The 18,788-nt window shown below is 36.8% G+C and overlaps 2 protein-coding genes across 2 annotated transcripts in view; both read right to left on the reverse strand.

Moving 5' to 3' along the window:
- The window catches only part of LOC116772307 (BAI1-associated protein 3), a 75,933-nt gene that overhangs the window by 51,181 nt on the left and 5,964 nt on the right, over positions 1–18,788 (reverse strand). Inside the window, exon 2 of the mRNA XM_032664434.2 lies at positions 6,650–6,932. Coding sequence (XP_032520325.2) covers positions 6,650–6,803 — 154 coding nt within the window. The 5' untranslated portion in view covers positions 6,804–6,932. The remainder of the gene's footprint in view (positions 1–6,649; positions 6,933–18,788) is intronic.
- On the reverse strand, positions 5,412–6,336 carry LOC116772308 (cuticle protein 16.5-like). The gene has a single exon (XM_032664436.2). The coding sequence runs from the start codon at positions 6,195–6,197 to the stop codon at positions 5,487–5,489; it is 711 nt and encodes a 236-aa protein (XP_032520327.2). The 5' UTR covers positions 6,198–6,336; the 3' UTR covers positions 5,412–5,486.

The raw sequence follows: 18,788 nt of genomic DNA on the forward strand, positions 1-18,788 counted from the left end.
GACGTTTCGGTTACTTTTCAGCAATCGTGTTCACGGGCAGACCAGATGTAATTTACTTAAATATATATGGTATATTTAAATGAATAAAACTCGCGAAAATCTTAGATCTCATATATGGTATAGTTTCAGCTTGTAGTTAACCGCTAACTAAAGTATGTATTAAGTAGCAATGGAAAAAAAACACAGATATTTTAAAATAGACAGTTTTTTCGTCCCCTGTAAAGTTGGTAAACATGACTTAAGCGGTGTTGTAAGCTAAGGGACGACATTATCTTTCTTGAGTCATAAAAATTTACATTTATACACATTTACATACACATAACAATATATATATATAATTTTTATACAAACTGTATTCCAAAGAACTTATTTATTTCAAATTTTAACGTACTTTTATGAAAATCTATCGGTCTTAGAAGCTTATAAAGTAATAATTAATTACTTAAAGACTTACAAGTAGTTTATTACATATATAAATTAAAGTAAACTAGGATATATAGATTTTTATTTTGGTTTTAAAGTAAGGTTTCGATTGCATGTCAGTGAAACATTTTTATGTTATGAACGAGTTTAACGTAACATGAGAATTTAAACATACGATATCATAGTTATGAAAAGTATTGAACATTAAGTTTAAGACTTATCTATAAGTTCCTTAAAACATATGTATTAAGTTTTGTAGTTGTTGTGTATATTATTCAAACACATAAGCACTACCACAATACATTTCTAGACACTATTTAAGTCGGCAGAACATCTCGATTTCGGGATTCGGGAATTAAGTACCGGATAAAAAATAATAACAATGAAATATTATGAAACATTAGTTAATAAGATTTTCAAAAAGTATCTTTCTAGTACAATGTTATAAAATATGTAGATATGTTTTATATATGGTGTAGAAAAGTGCGAAGACAATGAATCGTTCACTTAAAGCCTTTTTCTAAATATTGTTTTTAAATTGATGTTAACATTTGTACAATATTCTAGAAAATTATTATTTTTTACACAAAACTTTGTAATAAAAGAAAAGATATTGTAAATGTGTATAATAATTATGCGTATATTTTGTGTATTCGATTTCTCTTGTACAATAAAAGATATTATTATCTTTTATTTTATTGTGTATTAGTGGCTGAACCAACAGATTAGTTGATCTTGCCTAATGATGTCTTGATTATTTCTCATACTCCTTTTCTATCATATAGGGATACTTTGGGGATTACAAAAGTAAGTTTTTATGGCTTCTCCCTCTGCTAAAATGTCTCGTGGAGACTTCTGATTGACCACTTTCTACAAAAGTATATACAACTCTAGATGACTCAACATAAGATAAATTTGATGGGTAGTTTAAAACATATCTTATGTTGAAAATAATAAGTAATTTCTTAAGTCCGTGTGAAATTATAAATAACTATTCCATTGTTATTACTTTTGCTCGAAGACTTTTACACACACTCTTCTTTAAACTAATGAAATTGTTATACTTTTTATAAATTAACTACTTGTTAAAGTATATTAAATATTATATCATATTTCTGGGTGTCTTTTAGGGATTATTGTGCATTCACCTCTTTAGATTTAAACTTTATTTTTTGACCATTTATGAAAATATACTTAATCGTCCCAAGGTCATCAGATGTAAAAGAAAAAAGTCTGTATGAATTATATTGGAACACACAAAAATATACAATGCAAAACCATTCTACTATTGTTAATAAGAGGGAAAAAATATTACAATAAAACATCTTGAAGGTCTCCTTAACATGTAAATATCAGCTTCCCGTACAACTTTTATACCGGTTTTTAAAAACATATCCCTTATCTTTCATAACATTTATTTTACTATAAATACTAAATATGATTTAAGTTTGGCATCAGTTGTTCATCAACAGTAAAACCTAACAAAATGTTCAAATTAGTGGTGTTGTGCGCTTTCTTGGCAGCGGCGGTCGCGGACCCCGATCCAGCATTTTTCCCAGCTCCTGCCTACGCTCCGGGTATTATTTCTCCTGCAGCAAGAATTTTCCCAGCCTCCAGCTACGTGTACCAGTCGCCACTAATTTCAGCACCTCTAGCGTACTCTTCTCCGTTGGGCTATGCTCACCTCATTAAGAAGCGGTCAGCACCACTTGTTCTGAGCCCCTACTCCTTCCCCTCTTCATACATCGCACCTGGTAGCTATTCATACTCATCTCCGATCGTGAGCACCTACTCCGCTGCTGCTCCTTTGGTACCAGCTATCGGATCTGGTCTTGTATATTCTTCAGGAGCCCACCTCATTAAGAAGCGGTATGCAACCCTACCGGTATCCAGCTACACAACTCCTTTCACTTACATTGCTCCCAGAACTTACTCTTCTAGCCGGCCTTTACTTTCTGCTGCAGCCATTCCCTCTCCTCTTATCCCTTCCATACCCTACTCTTACTCCACTCACTTCATCAAGAAGCGGTCTGCTCCTCTTACCATTGCCAATTATGGCACTCCTGGATCCTACTCTCAACAGTCCAGAGTTGACATCCAATCTTCGGTTCCATTAACAGCCTACACGTCTTACGCTGCCCCCCTGGCTTATTCTGGTCCCATCGCATACACCCATTTGTACTGAACAAATAAATCATAAATAAAATGAATTGTATTCCATCACCCTATTGCAAAATTAGAAATTTATGTAAAATATTTTACATCACTACGACTAGAAAATACAATTTAATCTCAGATCATGTAAACCCAGTAGTTACTGTATCATGTATGTTTACATCCATAATAAATGTGTCACTAAAACCTATGTCAGTTGAATAATAAAAAAGAAAAAATATATATTTTTTTTTTATTTCCTATATTTCCTACCATAAAAAGCAGCAAATGTGACGTCATATTATTGTCTTTGTTGAATAAGTAAAAGTCAACTTTTATTTGTAGAAAGTAAAGTTAATGCAAATCACTTTAAGATTCATGCTAGTGCAGATATCATCGTTAAATATCAAGGCTTTTACATTTATTCATAAAAATCTCGAAAAGAAATTCAGAATATCAAGGCTGTGAATGAAAACGAATTTTGAAAACTGTAAGAAAGATATAATTGCCTTCGCTATACCACAGGTCGTATATTCTAATATATATCGTAATTTTCAGTGAAATAAGTAAAATAAATATTTTAAATGATTGTATTAGAAATTCAATGTGAATTAATTAAGTTATTGAAGTGAAATTTCTTATCCTACTTCCAACAAGGCTTTAACGTTTTACGCTCTTTGGGGGGGGGGGGATAAAAAAGACAGATTGAGAGGGAAAGCGTGGCGCTGGAACGCATGCGGGCTATCAATTGTGACTTGTAACTATTATTTCTTATTGATAAGAAATTAAAGAAACACTAAATTTTCCTTATAAATCAATGTCTACCTCTTCCTGTTATTATTCCACCATTACGAAGTTTTACTTCTTCCGCGCGGAGGGACTCCACGCACTATTCTTTTTTTATGGACTTCAATGTATCAGAAAACTAAACAATGGCTTTTTTATTATAGGTAAGAAAAATTTTGTATTTGAGTAAACGTTTTTTTTTTTTTTCTAGAGCGCTGTTCTGGGTGCACGCAGAATGCGCTAATTTAACTAACTTAGACATGGAATTTTATATTTTTGATGACGGCATCCCAGGTTTTAAATAAATTATAGCCATGTTCTCGATTGAAATTAGGATATCTTATATATTTTAATTTGAATAGCCTCGCGGGTTAATCACGATATGTACTTGTCTTCACGACCCACTGTCTGTGTTTTATCAAACCGAATCTTTCAAAAATCATTCGGTTTGATAGGCTTTCTTTAATATTGAAGAATCATTAGAAAGAAGTGGTCAATGTTACATGATTCGAGATTAAAGGAACTAAATGTATTATATATTAATCTGAGATGAATTGTAATGACGATTCTTTTGAAATATTCATATTTATCCCTCGACCTAAAACTTTCGGCTGCCTTGGAAAAGTTATCAGTGTTTTTTTTCCCAATTGTGTACCAAATAATGACCGTCATACTGGAGAATCAATCCAACAAAAATGTGGATATCCACATAAAGCAAGCATGCAAACAATGCAATGTAAGGCTTTGTTAAAAAAAAAAGAGCATAAAGTCTTTATTAATATGTTTAATTTAGTCTCAGTTAAGAGAATATATTGTAATTTTCATATTCTTATTCCCTTAAGTTCATTATATGTTTAAATTAAATATACCACGATATATAAGGTAAATATTCAATAGTGGCCTATTACACCAATTTAAAATACCGAATAGCAAATCAATAAAAGAAATCAGATTATCATTCGCCATGTTTATTTGACTTATAACATATTAAAATTTCTTTTTTTTTCTAAGGCTATTTAATAATTTTCATATAAAAATATATGAAACATTTTTACGACTTTCTGATGATATTGGCTTTAAGAAATAAATATATTTGTTAAACATTCTAGATATATGATCATAACTTACATCCTACCATAATGAAATCATCCGAGCATGAAGTAGTAGACAAATAAAGTATACACTCAAAGTTGTAGACATTTAAAAAATAAAACTCAAAAAAAAAAAAAAGACCAGTTTCAGAATATGAAATAACAATAACGTAACATTTTATCTCACAGTTAACTCTAAATTTAATATCTTTTAACTAGCAATTCTTGTAAAAATATATATGGTTTTCAAAAAAAAACTACCCCTTACCCAGCAACTCAAGGTCTGTCGGGTCTACAGTAAAATGTATTAAAACTTTATACTATTTCAACAACAATACTGCCTATATCAATGTAAGATATTTTATATATATATATATATATATATTCAATCTTATAATTTTTAAAGCAGATGATGCGCATGTATGAATAGTGCATTTAGATATTTAGAGCGGCCTACTAACATACAAACAGTGTCTTTTTCACATAAAGTTATATAATAAAAGATCACCCTTAGCTCTAAAATCAACGATTAAAGGTAAGGTTCTTAATCTTATATAGTTTCAGAGATAATGTTATTTAAAATCAGACTTTTTAGTTTTTATTTTTAATTCAATTTTCTATGAAAGAAATAAAAATCAATTTATCCCTAGAAGTAAAAAATGAAAATTCGAGTATTGTTACAGAGATTGATATGTAATATTTCACATACACATAAACATTTCTATAAAATTCTCATAATGTTATTTAAAGTTCAATCGTTGATTTATGTTTATACCATTATTTAATTTTGAGTTATTAATAGAAAATGTATCTACGTTTTCTATTTGCCCATCTGGGCTACCTTGTTTGTGTTAAGTTATTTGTATTTCGTACGCTTTGAATTTGAAAAATATCTCAAAAAATTTTTTTCTATATGTTTTAATGGGTTGTAAACCAAAATAAAATATTGGGTTGTTTTTTATATAGGCAGTTTATTTACGTCAATGGTAACTGATGTTGATGGAACTCTTTTAAATTTTTACCACACCATTTTCAGTATACGTGAGAGTAAACAATTGGGCTAGAGTAAGATAGAGGAGCGATGTAAGAGCTGTAGGCAGCAACTGGACCGGAAGCCTTGAAGTCAAACCGGGATTGATGAGAGTAGGCTCCAGGGGCAGCATAAGCAGCAACAGCTAATGGAGCAGACCGCTTTTTGATAAGATGAGTTGCGTAGGAGATTGGTGCCGAGGAGATCAGAGGCGTGGATACGACCGGAGCCGAGTACGTCGTTGCCACAAAAGGTGCGGTGGCGGCATAGCTTACTGGTGCAATGTAGCTTGAAGGAGTAATGTACGCCGATGAGTACAAGGGTGCTGACCGCTTCTTAATCAAATGAGCTCCTGAAGAATATACAAGACCAGATCCGATAGCTGGTACCAAAGGAGCAGCAGCGGAGTAGGTGCTCACGATCGGAGATGAGTATGAATAGCTACCAGGTGCGATGTATGAAGAGGGGAAGGAGTAGGGGCTCAGAACAAGTGGTGCTGACCGCTTCTTAATGAGGTGAGCATAGCCCAAGGGGGCGGAGTAGGACAGAGGTGTTGAAACTAACGGTGACTGGTATACGTAGCTGGAGGCTGGGAATATTCTCGCTGCAGGAGATAAAATAGCCGGCGTCAGGGCAGGAGCTGCGAAAAATGCTGGTTTGGGCTCAGCAGCTGCCACTGCTAAGAAAGCGCACAACACCACTAATTTAAACATCTTGCTGCTTTGTAAGTTAAACACAGTGTAACTACTGATGCTTTAAGTTACTCTCTGCCGTATTTATACAAAACATGACCAATACCTTCATCTAAAACTGGCTTTCTTACGAGTGCAAAAAAGTAATTGATATTTACAATCCACAAGGTCATAGGGAAGCTTACGTCTGAAATTATATTTAATACTCTTACAATGTCATGCATTATTTCTAAATACATTTATCATTTAAAAATCTATTTATTGACTTAATAATTAAAACAAAGAAAGTGATGTACTAAAATCTAAAATCCTTTAAATCCCTTAATCTAAGTACTGCGAATGGTTTTACCCACTTTTTTTAAATCAAGATAAGATTTACAATTAAATGTCACTGCAACCTTGAATTAATCCGATTAAAAGGTTGTTATGACATTGTTATCGTCAGTGCCATTATAAAAAATAATCATACGTACCTCTCATTGTAGCTGTTGAAGGTTGGGGTTGTTGTTTTGAGTCCTCAGCTGAACGATGGCGTGGTGGAGGAGCCCTCCGTGGCGAGAGCGCTAACCCTGCCACACTATCAGCCACACCCGCCACATACTGTCCAATCGATGACAGGAAACTCATTGTGACGTTACCACTTAACACATTTGTCACTAATACAACAGCCGAGTAGAACACAAACAACAAAACCACAGTACTAATACTTATAAGTGATATTCATAACAGAAAATCAGCCGCTTTTAATTCGTTTATCTGAAACAAAAAATATATATATCAATTCCAACACAAAGCACAATAGATAAACAAATATATAAAGTACATATTGGTACCTTTAAAAAAACTTATATTTAAATTTGTATATAGATTATTAATAATACCATTAAAATTCTATTTTTAAGATTTTATGGGTTAAAAATCAAAATAAACAGGGATTTTATAAAACATATTAAAGCCATCCTTTAAATAACAATAAAATATAAATTAATTAAATTAAAATTAATTTAAAATCAAATAAACTAAAGTTTATTTATATATAAAATTAAAAATGAAACTTTAACTTAAAAAAAAAACAAGCTTTTGTTTGAATACGCTAAAACGAAAATAAAAAATACTTTCAAATAATTGTCTACTCAAAGCGTTATTACTTAATGTATATAGTATAAAAGCTTTCAGTCAGATTTAAGTGCTCATATTTATTTAGTTTGAAAATCTTTAAGATCTAAAATCATTGATATTAACTTATTAAATGTAGGTATTTGTGTAAAAAAGCAGATTTTTGTTATTTCGAACAAGCGTTATGACATTTAAAATTGACAAAACATTTTTTTTGTTCATTCGAACAAACATTATGATGTTTGAATTTGACAAAAAAACATTTTATTCGAAAAATTTGTTACATATATAATACATGTTAAATAAAATCTTGTAATACTAATATCAATAAACAGATTAATTTGTAAACATTAAATTTATTACTTGGTTAAATAAATATTATTCTATAATAATGAGATTTATAATAAAATTATCGTTTTTCCTATGTTTTGAGAATACTTTCCATCGCTCTCTTTATAATATCCTCGAATAAGAATTCTTGTATTAGAAATAAGACGAAAGAATATAAATTTCTATAATGTTATAAGAGTTAACTGTGTTAACTGAAGAACGTAATACATAAAATATATATATATTTCTATTTCGCCAGCCTTAAGGAATTACTAACCGCTATAAATTATAAGTGTAAATAAGTACAGTGACGTATCTCAACAAGGAAATCTACTTATGGGTAAAATGTACACTGTTTTTGACACAACGAGACGATTCTTGCAGGCGATAATGTAAATGTAATTATGAATTCACCTCTAAGATATTTAGATAAAAAGATGCTTTGGTGATAAAATAGCTTCGAACTTTTTTATTATAAAAATTCAGCTGACTTATACACAAATAGATATATATCTTTAGTGACCTTAACCTTTTCAAATAAACAGTACACATACGATGTTAACAATGATATTATAATAAGTACACTTAAATTCTCAAGAACATTAACGCTGGTAAGACAAAACTTTCTCTCATACAAACAAAACTATAAGTAGATGAAGAACGCACCTCGGTTAAAAATTCATAGAACGAAAGGAGAATAAGAAAATAATGTTTATTTAAGACCCAACACTATAAAATTCAATATAAAACTATTCTATACTTATAGATTGTTTTTTTGGTCTCTCTGTTTAAAAAATATGTAGAGACCTGAAGGTTGGACGATATTATTTACAAAGAGATTTTGGTTTTATTTAAAATTAAAACTTAAAACAAAGTGGATTGGATTGAATATAGGGTTACTTTTTACTTTAAAGTTACGCTATCAATTTAATTGTCTATGATATTCTAGAATAAAAGTAAACTTAAAGATATATATACTTTTTACTCAATTAAATTCAGTTAAACAAAGTAACTTACACGTTTCAATGAAATAAACCAGGTTTCTATATAACATAAAACCAGTAATTTCAAAGCTTCCACATCAAAAAGATATTATTAATTACCCAGATCAATCACGAAACGCGACACCTAATAAAAGATTACTCTATTAACCGACATTAATCAAATCTTTATAACGAATTATCGGTAAAATTAAAACTGTAACGAAAAGCTGGTAATCACTAGAGTTTAAGTAAAGCGATATTAAATACATACACTTAAGTCATATTTAGTCTGAGACGACATCATTTGGTCAACTCGATTGGTCTATTCAGGTCTAAGTATATGTGGAGAATATTATATGAGACGAAGAGACGAAACCTCTTAGCATTCAATGGATTCACCGTGCGGGTGCCGGGTCCATTGCGTTGCAGGGAGTGGAGCTTCAACAGTGCCTGGGACTTGCGACCCAGGTGTAGGTTTAAGGGGCCCCTAACTAACGCGCGTTAAACGCTCACCTCCACTGTCCAAGCTCCTCTCCCTACCTAACCATATTTGAAAAGAACCTACTAGGGCTGCCTTCGAAGTACGTTCCAAGAACGAATTGATGTGAGTTCTGGACAGGCCTAAGTCTTTTAGTAGGTTGTAGAGAGATTTAGCCGTTATACCTCTCGCTCCCACTTCTACCGCGTATAAATCCACGACGAACCTATTTCGAGTGAGTTCGTTTGTGAGCTCGTAATATTTGTTGACCTTGATGGTATGGTCTTTGGGGATGTTGGTTTCCCAAGGAACCGTAAGCTCTATCATCACAACGCGCTTTAAGATTCGCGAATACATGAATATGTCCGGTCTGGAGGCCGACGCACAAATATCCTCGGGGATTTTGTATTGTTTTTCACACGTATCCATCATTATAGTCCAATCCGTAGCCGCTTTAAGGATGGAGTAAGGCTTGACATTTGTTTTTATAGTCCTAATGCCCTCTCTCACAAAACCTACTGATCGCTCGTTTGTGGTTATTCCTTTTTGCGCTCTGGCTACCGAAAGACTAACCGCTTCACGTATGATTTCCAGAACCCTATCGTGACGACGCGAGTATTGACCGCTATCGAGGAGTACCCTACATCCCACTAACAAGTGCCTAGCAGTTCCAACTGCCTTCCCACAGATATAGCAAGTCTTTTCGGTACCTTTACCCCATCTTACTAAATTACTCTGATCTGGGAGAGTCATCTGGAACGCATTGAGATAGAATTTTAGCAATGCTGGCGACCAATCATGGATTAAGGTGCGCCATTTTAGTGCTAATGGGATGCAAAAATCTCCTATGTCTAACCACTCGTTCTGCATTTCTAAACTTATTGCATGGATCTTATATTTATCATTCTCGTCTTGTCGAATAAAAGACTTCAATATATCCGTATCTTGGACCTTCCTACTTGATCCTAACCCTACTCTGTTACTTTGCGCTCCTATCATAAACTGCTTGTGGAATTGAAGCCTTGACTCTAGCTCTGGGGCATCTTTGTCTTTTGGGAGCGATGTAACGACGTCATCCTGGGATTTCCCCAAGATGTACCTCTTGGAAACTCTCAGGTGTTTATAGAGCTCCGATGGCCTTTTTAGACTCATCCCAAAACTATTGCGATCCCTAAATAAAGCCGATGAATCAGCCGTTAGCGCGAGCCCGAGCCACAACTTCAACATCTTTATGACGCCTGCATCTAACTTTGACAAAAGGGTTTTATTAAAATCATAAACGAGGAAAGGCCAATTTAAACGTGAAGTTAGATAATTATCGTAGATCCAAGCTTTTTTAACGTTACTGATCTGTTGGCTATCTACCTTGTTGAGATCGTTCAAAAAGCTATCTACTATACCTTCCAAAGATGGAGTACGACCTATATTATCAATCTTCCGACCGAGAAATTTAAATGGTGCATTTTCTGTAACCGTAGAAATGCATTGACCGCCTAACGATAATCCCGGATCGTATGAGGTGTATCTTGTACTCCGCCTACCGAGACACAGACAGTGACATTTACTTGGTTTTGTCCTCAATCCATCGGTCCACTCACAGAATCTATCCACTTCATCTAATAGTACTTGACAGTGTTTGGGGTTACGTGTCAGTATTGCGAGATCGTCAGCGAAGGCTAAAATGGATTCCGTGTATTTATTATTAAACTTGAACCGATACCCCCATTTTTTCTCGTTGCTGGTTAATTTATCTACTAAGATGTTAATTACAATATTAAATACAATTGGAGACAAACAGCAACCTTGAAATAGTCCTACATTGTAACTAAAAGTTTTTGAATGGCCTTCTTTAGTTGTTATAGAAAACTGTAATTTTGAGTAATACGACGCGATCATATCAGTAACTAGGGGCGGAAAGTTGTACCATCTCAGCGCGAATAGCATCAATTCGTGTTGTATCGACCCGAACGCATTCTCTAAGTCTATCCAACAAACTGTAATTTGCCTCTCGCTTTTCCTAGCATCTTTTAAACTCTCCGACAGCAAAGTGTTGTGTTCTAGGCATCCAGAAATTCCGGGTAAAAACCCTTTCTGGTGATTTGGCCTAAAATACCTGTTGCTCAGCATGAATCGCGTCATTCTCGTTTGTAGAACTGAGAAAAAGATTTTGGATATAGTATTTGTTAAGGCTATCGGTCTAGTATCTTTTGGATCTGTGACTCGATCTTTTTTGGGAATGAGGACAAAAATTGCTTTCCCGAAGCACTCCGGGATTTGCTTCCTTGACCAGATTTTATCGTATATATATGTGAGATGTTTACGAACCGATGGACATTTTTTAAAGACTATATATGGGATACCATCGGGTCCCGGCGCAGATTTAGACGATTTTTTCTTTATCTGAATACTTATCTCATCTAGCGTTGGTGGAATGCCGTGGAAATCGAAACGAGGAATTCCAGGTTTTTGTTCGTTGGGATCCGCATAGAGTCTTACACTTTTAGGCACTTCGTATGTGCTCTTAAAATGATCGTAAATTTGTTCATTGGTCAAGAGAAGCTGTCCGCGTTCTTTCTTAAAAATGGTTTTCGAATACTCAAAAGGGTTTTTATCAAAATCTACTTCCTGTTTTGCCCGGTCAAAATTATCGCGATTTTCTGCGGTTTGCGCCGATATTCCTTGAATTAATTTTAGAATCGATCTTAACGCCCTAGCTAGTTGATGACTAAGGTGATTGTCGCCTAGGGCTTTGGCTATACGTAGATTTTTTATTAATTCCCGTTTTTTCCTCCTCATTTTTATCTTGAAAGAATTGTCTTTATTTTTGCGAGCGTAATGATTTCGAGGTGGATATTGCTCGTTAAAGTAGTCGTAAATAGTATTTTGGAAAGTTTCTACTCGCGAGTTCAATTCCTGCTTCGAGCCCGGATGCTCTAACAGGTCCGCTAAATTGTCGTCATGAACTTTCCAAGTCGATTGTTTCATGTTTGGAATGCTAAGACGTGTCCGGATGTCAATGGACTCCTGGTAGTTTCCAATTAATGGTTCACCATGGGATACATGAGGGTCAACTCTATCCGCAGTGAAAGTTGAAGAACTTACCGACGATTGTCGTGCTTCAACACCATTATGTGTTTTTAGATGTTTAATGTACCAGGCTCGTCTCTTGTAATTTTTCCCGCACGTAGGGCATTTCAAATCCGTATTCGCGCCGTTTTCGCCGTTTACATCGACCGGTGGACAGATCTTTCGCCCCCCCTCTCGGACTGTCCTAGGGGTATTTTTCTTAATAGGACTTTTAGCTTCGTAATCCCGGGCTGGGCTTGCTAGGCCGTTGCCCTCGGCTGTCTTTCCAGCAGTCATCTGTCTTTCCAGCGCCATCTGTCTTTCCAGCGTCAACTGTCTTTCCAGCGTCAGCCCGACTCTCCGGGCAGTCGTTTTAAATGAGACGAAACCTCTTAGCATTCAATGGATTCACCGTGCGGGTGCCGGGTCCATTGCGTTGCAGGGAGTGGAGCTTCAACAGTGCCTGGGACTTGCGACCCAGGTGTAGGTTTAAGGGGCCCCTAACTAACGCGCGTTAAACGCTCACCTCCACTGTCCAAGCTCCTCTCCCTACCTAACCATATTTGAAAAGAACCTACTAGGGCTGCCTTCGAAGTACGTTCCAAGAACGAATTGATGTGAGTTCTGGACAGGCCTAAGTCTTTTAGTAGGTTGTAGAGAGATTTAGCCGTTATACCTCTCGCTCCCACTTCTACCGCGTATAAATCCACGACGAACCTATTTCGAGTGAGTTCGTTTGTGAGCTCGTAATATTTGTTGACCTTGATGGTATGGTCTTTGGGGATGTTGGTTTCCCAAGGAACCGTAAGCTCTATCATCACAACGCGCTTTAAGATTCGCGAATACATGAATATGTCCGGTCTGGAGGCCGACGCACAAATATCCTCGGGGATTTTGTATTGTTTTTCACACGTATCCATCATTATAGTCCAATCCGTAGCCGCTTTAAGGATGGAGTAAGGCTTGACATTTGTTTTTATAGTCCTAATGCCCTCTCTCACAAAACCTACTGATCGCTCGTTTGTGGTTATTCCTTTTTGCGCTCTGGCTACCGAAAGACTAACCGCTTCACGTATGATTTCCAGAACCCTATCGTGACGACGCGAGTATTGACCGCTATCGAGGAGTACCCTACATCCCACTAACAAGTGCCTAGCAGTTCCAACTGCCTTCCCACAGATATAGCAAGTCTTTTCGGTACCTTTACCCCATCTTACTAAATTACTCTGATCTGGGAGAGTCATCTGGAACGCATTGAGATAGAATTTTAGCAATGCTGGCGACCAATCATGGATTAAGGTGCGCCATTTTAGTGCTAATGGGATGCAAAAATCTCCTATGTCTAACCACTCGTTCTGCATTTCTAAACTTATTGCATGGATCTTATATTTATCATTCTCGTCTTGTCGAATAAAAGACTTCAATATATCCGTATCTTGGACCTTCCTACTTGATCCTAACCCTACTCTGTTACTTTGCGCTCCTATCATAAACTGCTTGTGGAATTGAAGCCTTGACTCTAGCTCTGGGGCATCTTTGTCTTTTGGGAGCGATGTAACGACGTCATCCTGGGATTTCCCCAAGATGTACCTCTTGGAAACTCTCAGGTGTTTATAGAGCTCCGATGGCCTTTTTAGACTCATCCCAAAACTATTGCGATCCCTAAATAAAGCCGATGAATCAGCCGTTAGCGCGAGCCCGAGCCACAACTTCAACATCTTTATGACGCCTGCATCTAACTTTGACAAAAGGGTTTTATTAAAATCATAAACGAGGAAAGGCCAATTTAAACGTGAAGTTAGATAATTATCGTAGATCCAAGCTTTTTTAACGTTACTGATCTGTTGGCTATCTACCTTGTTGAGATCGTTCAAAAAGCTATCTACTATACCTTCCAAAGATGGAGTACGACCTATATTATCAATCTTCCGACCGAGAAATTTAAATGGTGCATTTTCTGTAACCGTAGAAATGCATTGACCGCCTAACGATAATCCCGGATCGTATGAGGTGTATCTTGTACTCCGCCTACCGAGACACAGACAGTGACATTTACTTGGTTTTGTCCTCAATCCATCGGTCCACTCACAGAATCTATCCACTTCATCTAATAGTACTTGACAGTGTTTGGGGTTACGTGTCAGTATTGCGAGATCGTCAGCGAAGGCTAAAATGGATTCCGTGTATTTATTATTAAACTTGAACCGATACCCCCATTTTTTCTCGTTGCTGGTTAATTTATCTACTAAGATGTTAATTACAATATTAAATACAATTGGAGACAAACAGCAACCTTGAAATAGTCCTACATTGTAACTAAAAGTTTTTGAATGGCCTTCTTTAGTTGTTATAGAAAACTGTAATTTTGAGTAATACGACGCGATCATATCAGTAACTAGGGGCGGAAAGTTGTACCATCTCAGCGCGAATAGCATCAATTCGTGTTGTATCGACCCGAACGCATTCTCTAAGTCTATCCAACAAACTGTAATTTGCCTCTCGCTTTTCCTAGCATCTTTTAAACTCTCCGACAGCAAAGTGTTGTGTTCTAGGCATCCAGAAATTCCGGGTAAAAACCCTTTCTGGTGATTTGGCCTAAAATACCTGTTGCTCAGCATGAATCGCGTCATTCTCGTTTGTAGAACTGAGAAAAAGATTTTGGATATAGTATTTGTTAAGGCTATCGGTCTAGTATCTTTTGGATCTGTGACTCGATCTTTTTTGGGAATGAGGACAAAAATTGCTTTCCCGAAGCACTCCGGGATTTGCTTCCTTGACCAGATTTTATCGTATATATATGTGAGATGTTTACGAACCGATGGACATTTTTTAAAGACTATATATGGGATACCATCGGGTCCCGGCGCAGATTTAGACGATTTTTTCTTTATCTGAATACTTATCTCATCTAGCGTTGGTGGAATGCCGTGGAAATCGAAACGAGGAATTCCAGGTTTTTGTTCGTTGGGATCCGCATAGAGTCTTACACTTTTAGGCACTTCGTATGTGCTCTTAAAATGATCGTAAATTTGTTCATTGGTCAAGAGAAGCTGTCCGCGTTCTTTCTTAAAAATGGTTTTCGAATACTCAAAAGGGTTTTTATCAAAATCTACTTCCTGTTTTGCCCGGTCAAAATTATCGCGATTTTCTGCGGTTTGCGCCGATATTCCTTGAATTAATTTTAGAATCGATCTTAACGCCCTAGCTAGTTGATGACTAAGGTGATTGTCGCCTAGGGCTTTGGCTATACGTAGATTTTTTATTAATTCCCGTTTTTTCCTCCTCATTTTTATCTTGAAAGAATTGTCTTTATTTTTGCGAGCGTAATGATTTCGAGGTGGATATTGCTCGTTAAAGTAGTCGTAAATAGTATTTTGGAAAGTTTCTACTCGCGAGTTCAATTCCTGCTTCGAGCCCGGATGCTCTAACAGGTCCGCTAAATTGTCGTCATGAACTTTCCAAGTCGATTGTTTCATGTTTGGAATGCTAAGACGTGTCCGGATGTCAATGGACTCCTGGTAGTTTCCAATTAATGGTTCACCATGGGATACATGAGGGTCAACTCTATCCGCAGTGAAAGTTGAAGAACTTACCGACGATTGTCGTGCTTCAACACCATTATGTGTTTTTAGATGTTTAATGTACCAGGCTCGTCTCTTGTAATTTTTCCCGCACGTAGGGCATTTCAAATCCGTATTCGCGCCGTTTTCGCCGTTTACATCGACCGATGGACAGATCTTTCGCCCCCCCTCTCGGACTGTCCTAGGGGTATTTTTCTTAATAGGACTTTTAGCTTCGTAATCCCGGGCTGGGCTTGCTAGGCCGTTGCCCTCGGCTGTCTTTCCAGCAGTCATCTGTCTTTCCAGCGCCATCTGTCTTTCCAGCGTCAACTGTCTTTCCAGCGTCAGCCCGACTCTCCGGGCAGTCGTTTTAAATGAGACGAAACCTCTTAGCATTCAATGGATTCACCGTGCGGGTGCCGGGTCCATTGCGTTGCAGGGAGTGGAGCTTCAACAGTGCCTGGGACTTGCGACCCAGGTGTAGGTTTAAGGGGCCCCTAACTAACGCGCGTTAAACGCTCACCTCCACTGTCCAAGCTCCTCTCCCTACCTAACCATATTTGAAAAGAACCTACTAGGGCTGCCTTCGAAGTACGTTCCAAGAACGAATTGATGTGAGTTCTGGACAGGCCTAAGTCTTTTAGTAGGTTGTAGAGAGATTTAGCCGTTATACCTCTCGCTCCCACTTCTACCGCGTATAAATCCACGACGAACCTATTTCGAGTGAGTTCGTTTGTGAGCTCGTAATATTTGTTGACCTTGATGGTATGGTCTTTGGGGATGTTGGTTTCCCAAGGAACCGTAAGCTCTATCATCACAACGCGCTTTAAGATTCGCGAATACATGAATATGTCCGGTCTGGAGGCCGACGCACAAATATCCTCGGGGATTTTGTATTGTTTTTCACACGTATCCATCATTATAGTCCAATCCGTAGCCGCTTTAAGGATGGAGTAAGGCTTGACATTTGTTTTTATAGTCCTAATGCCCTCTCTCACAAAACCTACTGATCGCTCGTTTGTGGTTATTCCTTTTTGCGCTCTGGCTACCGAAAGACTAACCGCTTCACGTATGATTTCCAGAACCCTATCGTGACGACGCGAGTATTGACCGCTATCGAGGAGTACCCTACATCCCACTAACAAGTGCCTAGCAGTTCCAACTGCCTTCCCACAGATATAGCAAGTCTTTTCGGTACCTTTACCCCATCTTACTAAATTACTCTGATCTGGGAGAGTCATCTGGAACGCATTGAGATAGAATTTTAGCAATGCTGGCGACCAATCATGGATTAAGGTGCGCCATTTTAGTGCTAATGGGATGCAAAAATCTCCTATGTCTAACCACTCGTTCTGCATTTCTAAACTTATTGCATGGATCTTATATTTATCATTCTCGTCTTGTCGAATAAAAGACTTCAATATATCCGTATCTTGGACCTTCCTACTTGATCCTAACCCTACTCTGTTACTTTGCGCTCCTATCATAAACTGCTTGTGGAATTGAAGCCTTGACTCTAGCTCTGGGGCATCTTTGTCTTTTGGGAGCGATGTAACGACGTCATCCTGGGATTTCCCCAAGATGTACCTCTTGGAAACTCTCAGGTGTTTATAGAGCTCCGATGGCCTTTTTAGACTCATCCCAAAACTATTGCGATCCCTAAATAAAGCCGATGAATCAGCCGTTAGCGCGAGCCCGAGCCACAACTTCAACATCTTTATGACGCCTGCATCTAACTTTGACAAAAGGGTTTTATTAAAATCATAAACGAGGAAAGGCCAATTTAAACGTGAAGTTAGATAATTATCGTAGATCCAAGCTTTTTTAACGTTACTGATCTGTTGGCTATCTACCTTGTTGAGATCGTTCAAAAAGCTATCTACTATACCTTCCAAAGATGGAGTACGACCTATATTATCAATCTTCCGACCGAGAAATTTAAATGGTGCATTTTCTGTAACCGTAGAAATGCATTGACCGCCTAACGATAATCCCGGATCGTATGAGGTGTATCTTGTACTCCGCCTACCGAGACACAGACAGTGACATTTACTTGGTTTTGTCCTCAATCCATCGGTCCACTCACAGAATCTATCCACTTCATCTAATAGTACTTGACAGTGTTTGGGGTTACGTGTCAGTATTGCGAGATCGTCAGCGAAGGCTAAAATGGATTCCGTGTATTTATTATTAAACTTGAACCGATACCCCCATTTTTTCTCGTTGCTGGTTAATTTATCTACTAAGATGTTAATTACAATATTAAATACAATTGGAGACAAACAGCAACCTTGAAATAGTCCTACATTGTAACTAAAAGTTTTTGAATGGCCTTCTTTAGTTGTTATAGAAAACTGTAATTTTGAGTAATACGACGCGATCATATCAGTAACTAGGGGCGGAAAGTTGTACCATCTCAGCGCGAATAGCATCAATTCGTGTTGTATCGACCCGAACGCATTCTCTAAGTCTATCCAACAAACTGTAATTTGCCTCTCGCTTTTCCTAGCATCTTTTAAACTCTCCGACAGCAAAGTGTTGTGTTCTAGGCATCCAGAAATTCCGGGTAAAAACCCTTTCTGGTGATTTGGCCTAAAATACCTGTTGCTCAGCATGAATCGCGTCATTCTCGTTTGTAGAACTGAGAAAAAGATTTTGGATATAGTATTTGTTAAGGCTATCGGTCTAGTATCTTTTGGATCTGTGACTCGATCTTTTTTGGGAATGAGGACAAAAATTGCTTTCCCGAAGCACTCCGGGATTTGCTTCCTTGACCAGATTTTATCGTATATATATGTGAGATGTTTACGAACCGATGGACATTTTTTAAAGACTATATATGGGATACCATCGGGTCCCGGCGCAGATTTAGACGATTTTTTCTTTATCTGAATACTTATCTCATCTAGCTATCATATACTAAGCTAATATACATTATGATAAATAATGGCATATATAGTATACATTTAAATAGTATTTTTTGGTACAACAATGACAATGCATGTTACCTACCAATTTTCCGTTCAATTAAGCCAGCGAATGAAGAACTTTATTCACGTTTTCGAGACAAATGGAAACA

The sequence above is a fragment of the Danaus plexippus genome, chromosome 12 (genome assembly GCF_018135715.1).
Source record: "Danaus plexippus chromosome 12, MEX_DaPlex, whole genome shotgun sequence".
In the NCBI taxonomy this organism is placed as follows: Eukaryota; Metazoa; Arthropoda; class Insecta; order Lepidoptera; family Nymphalidae; genus Danaus; species Danaus plexippus.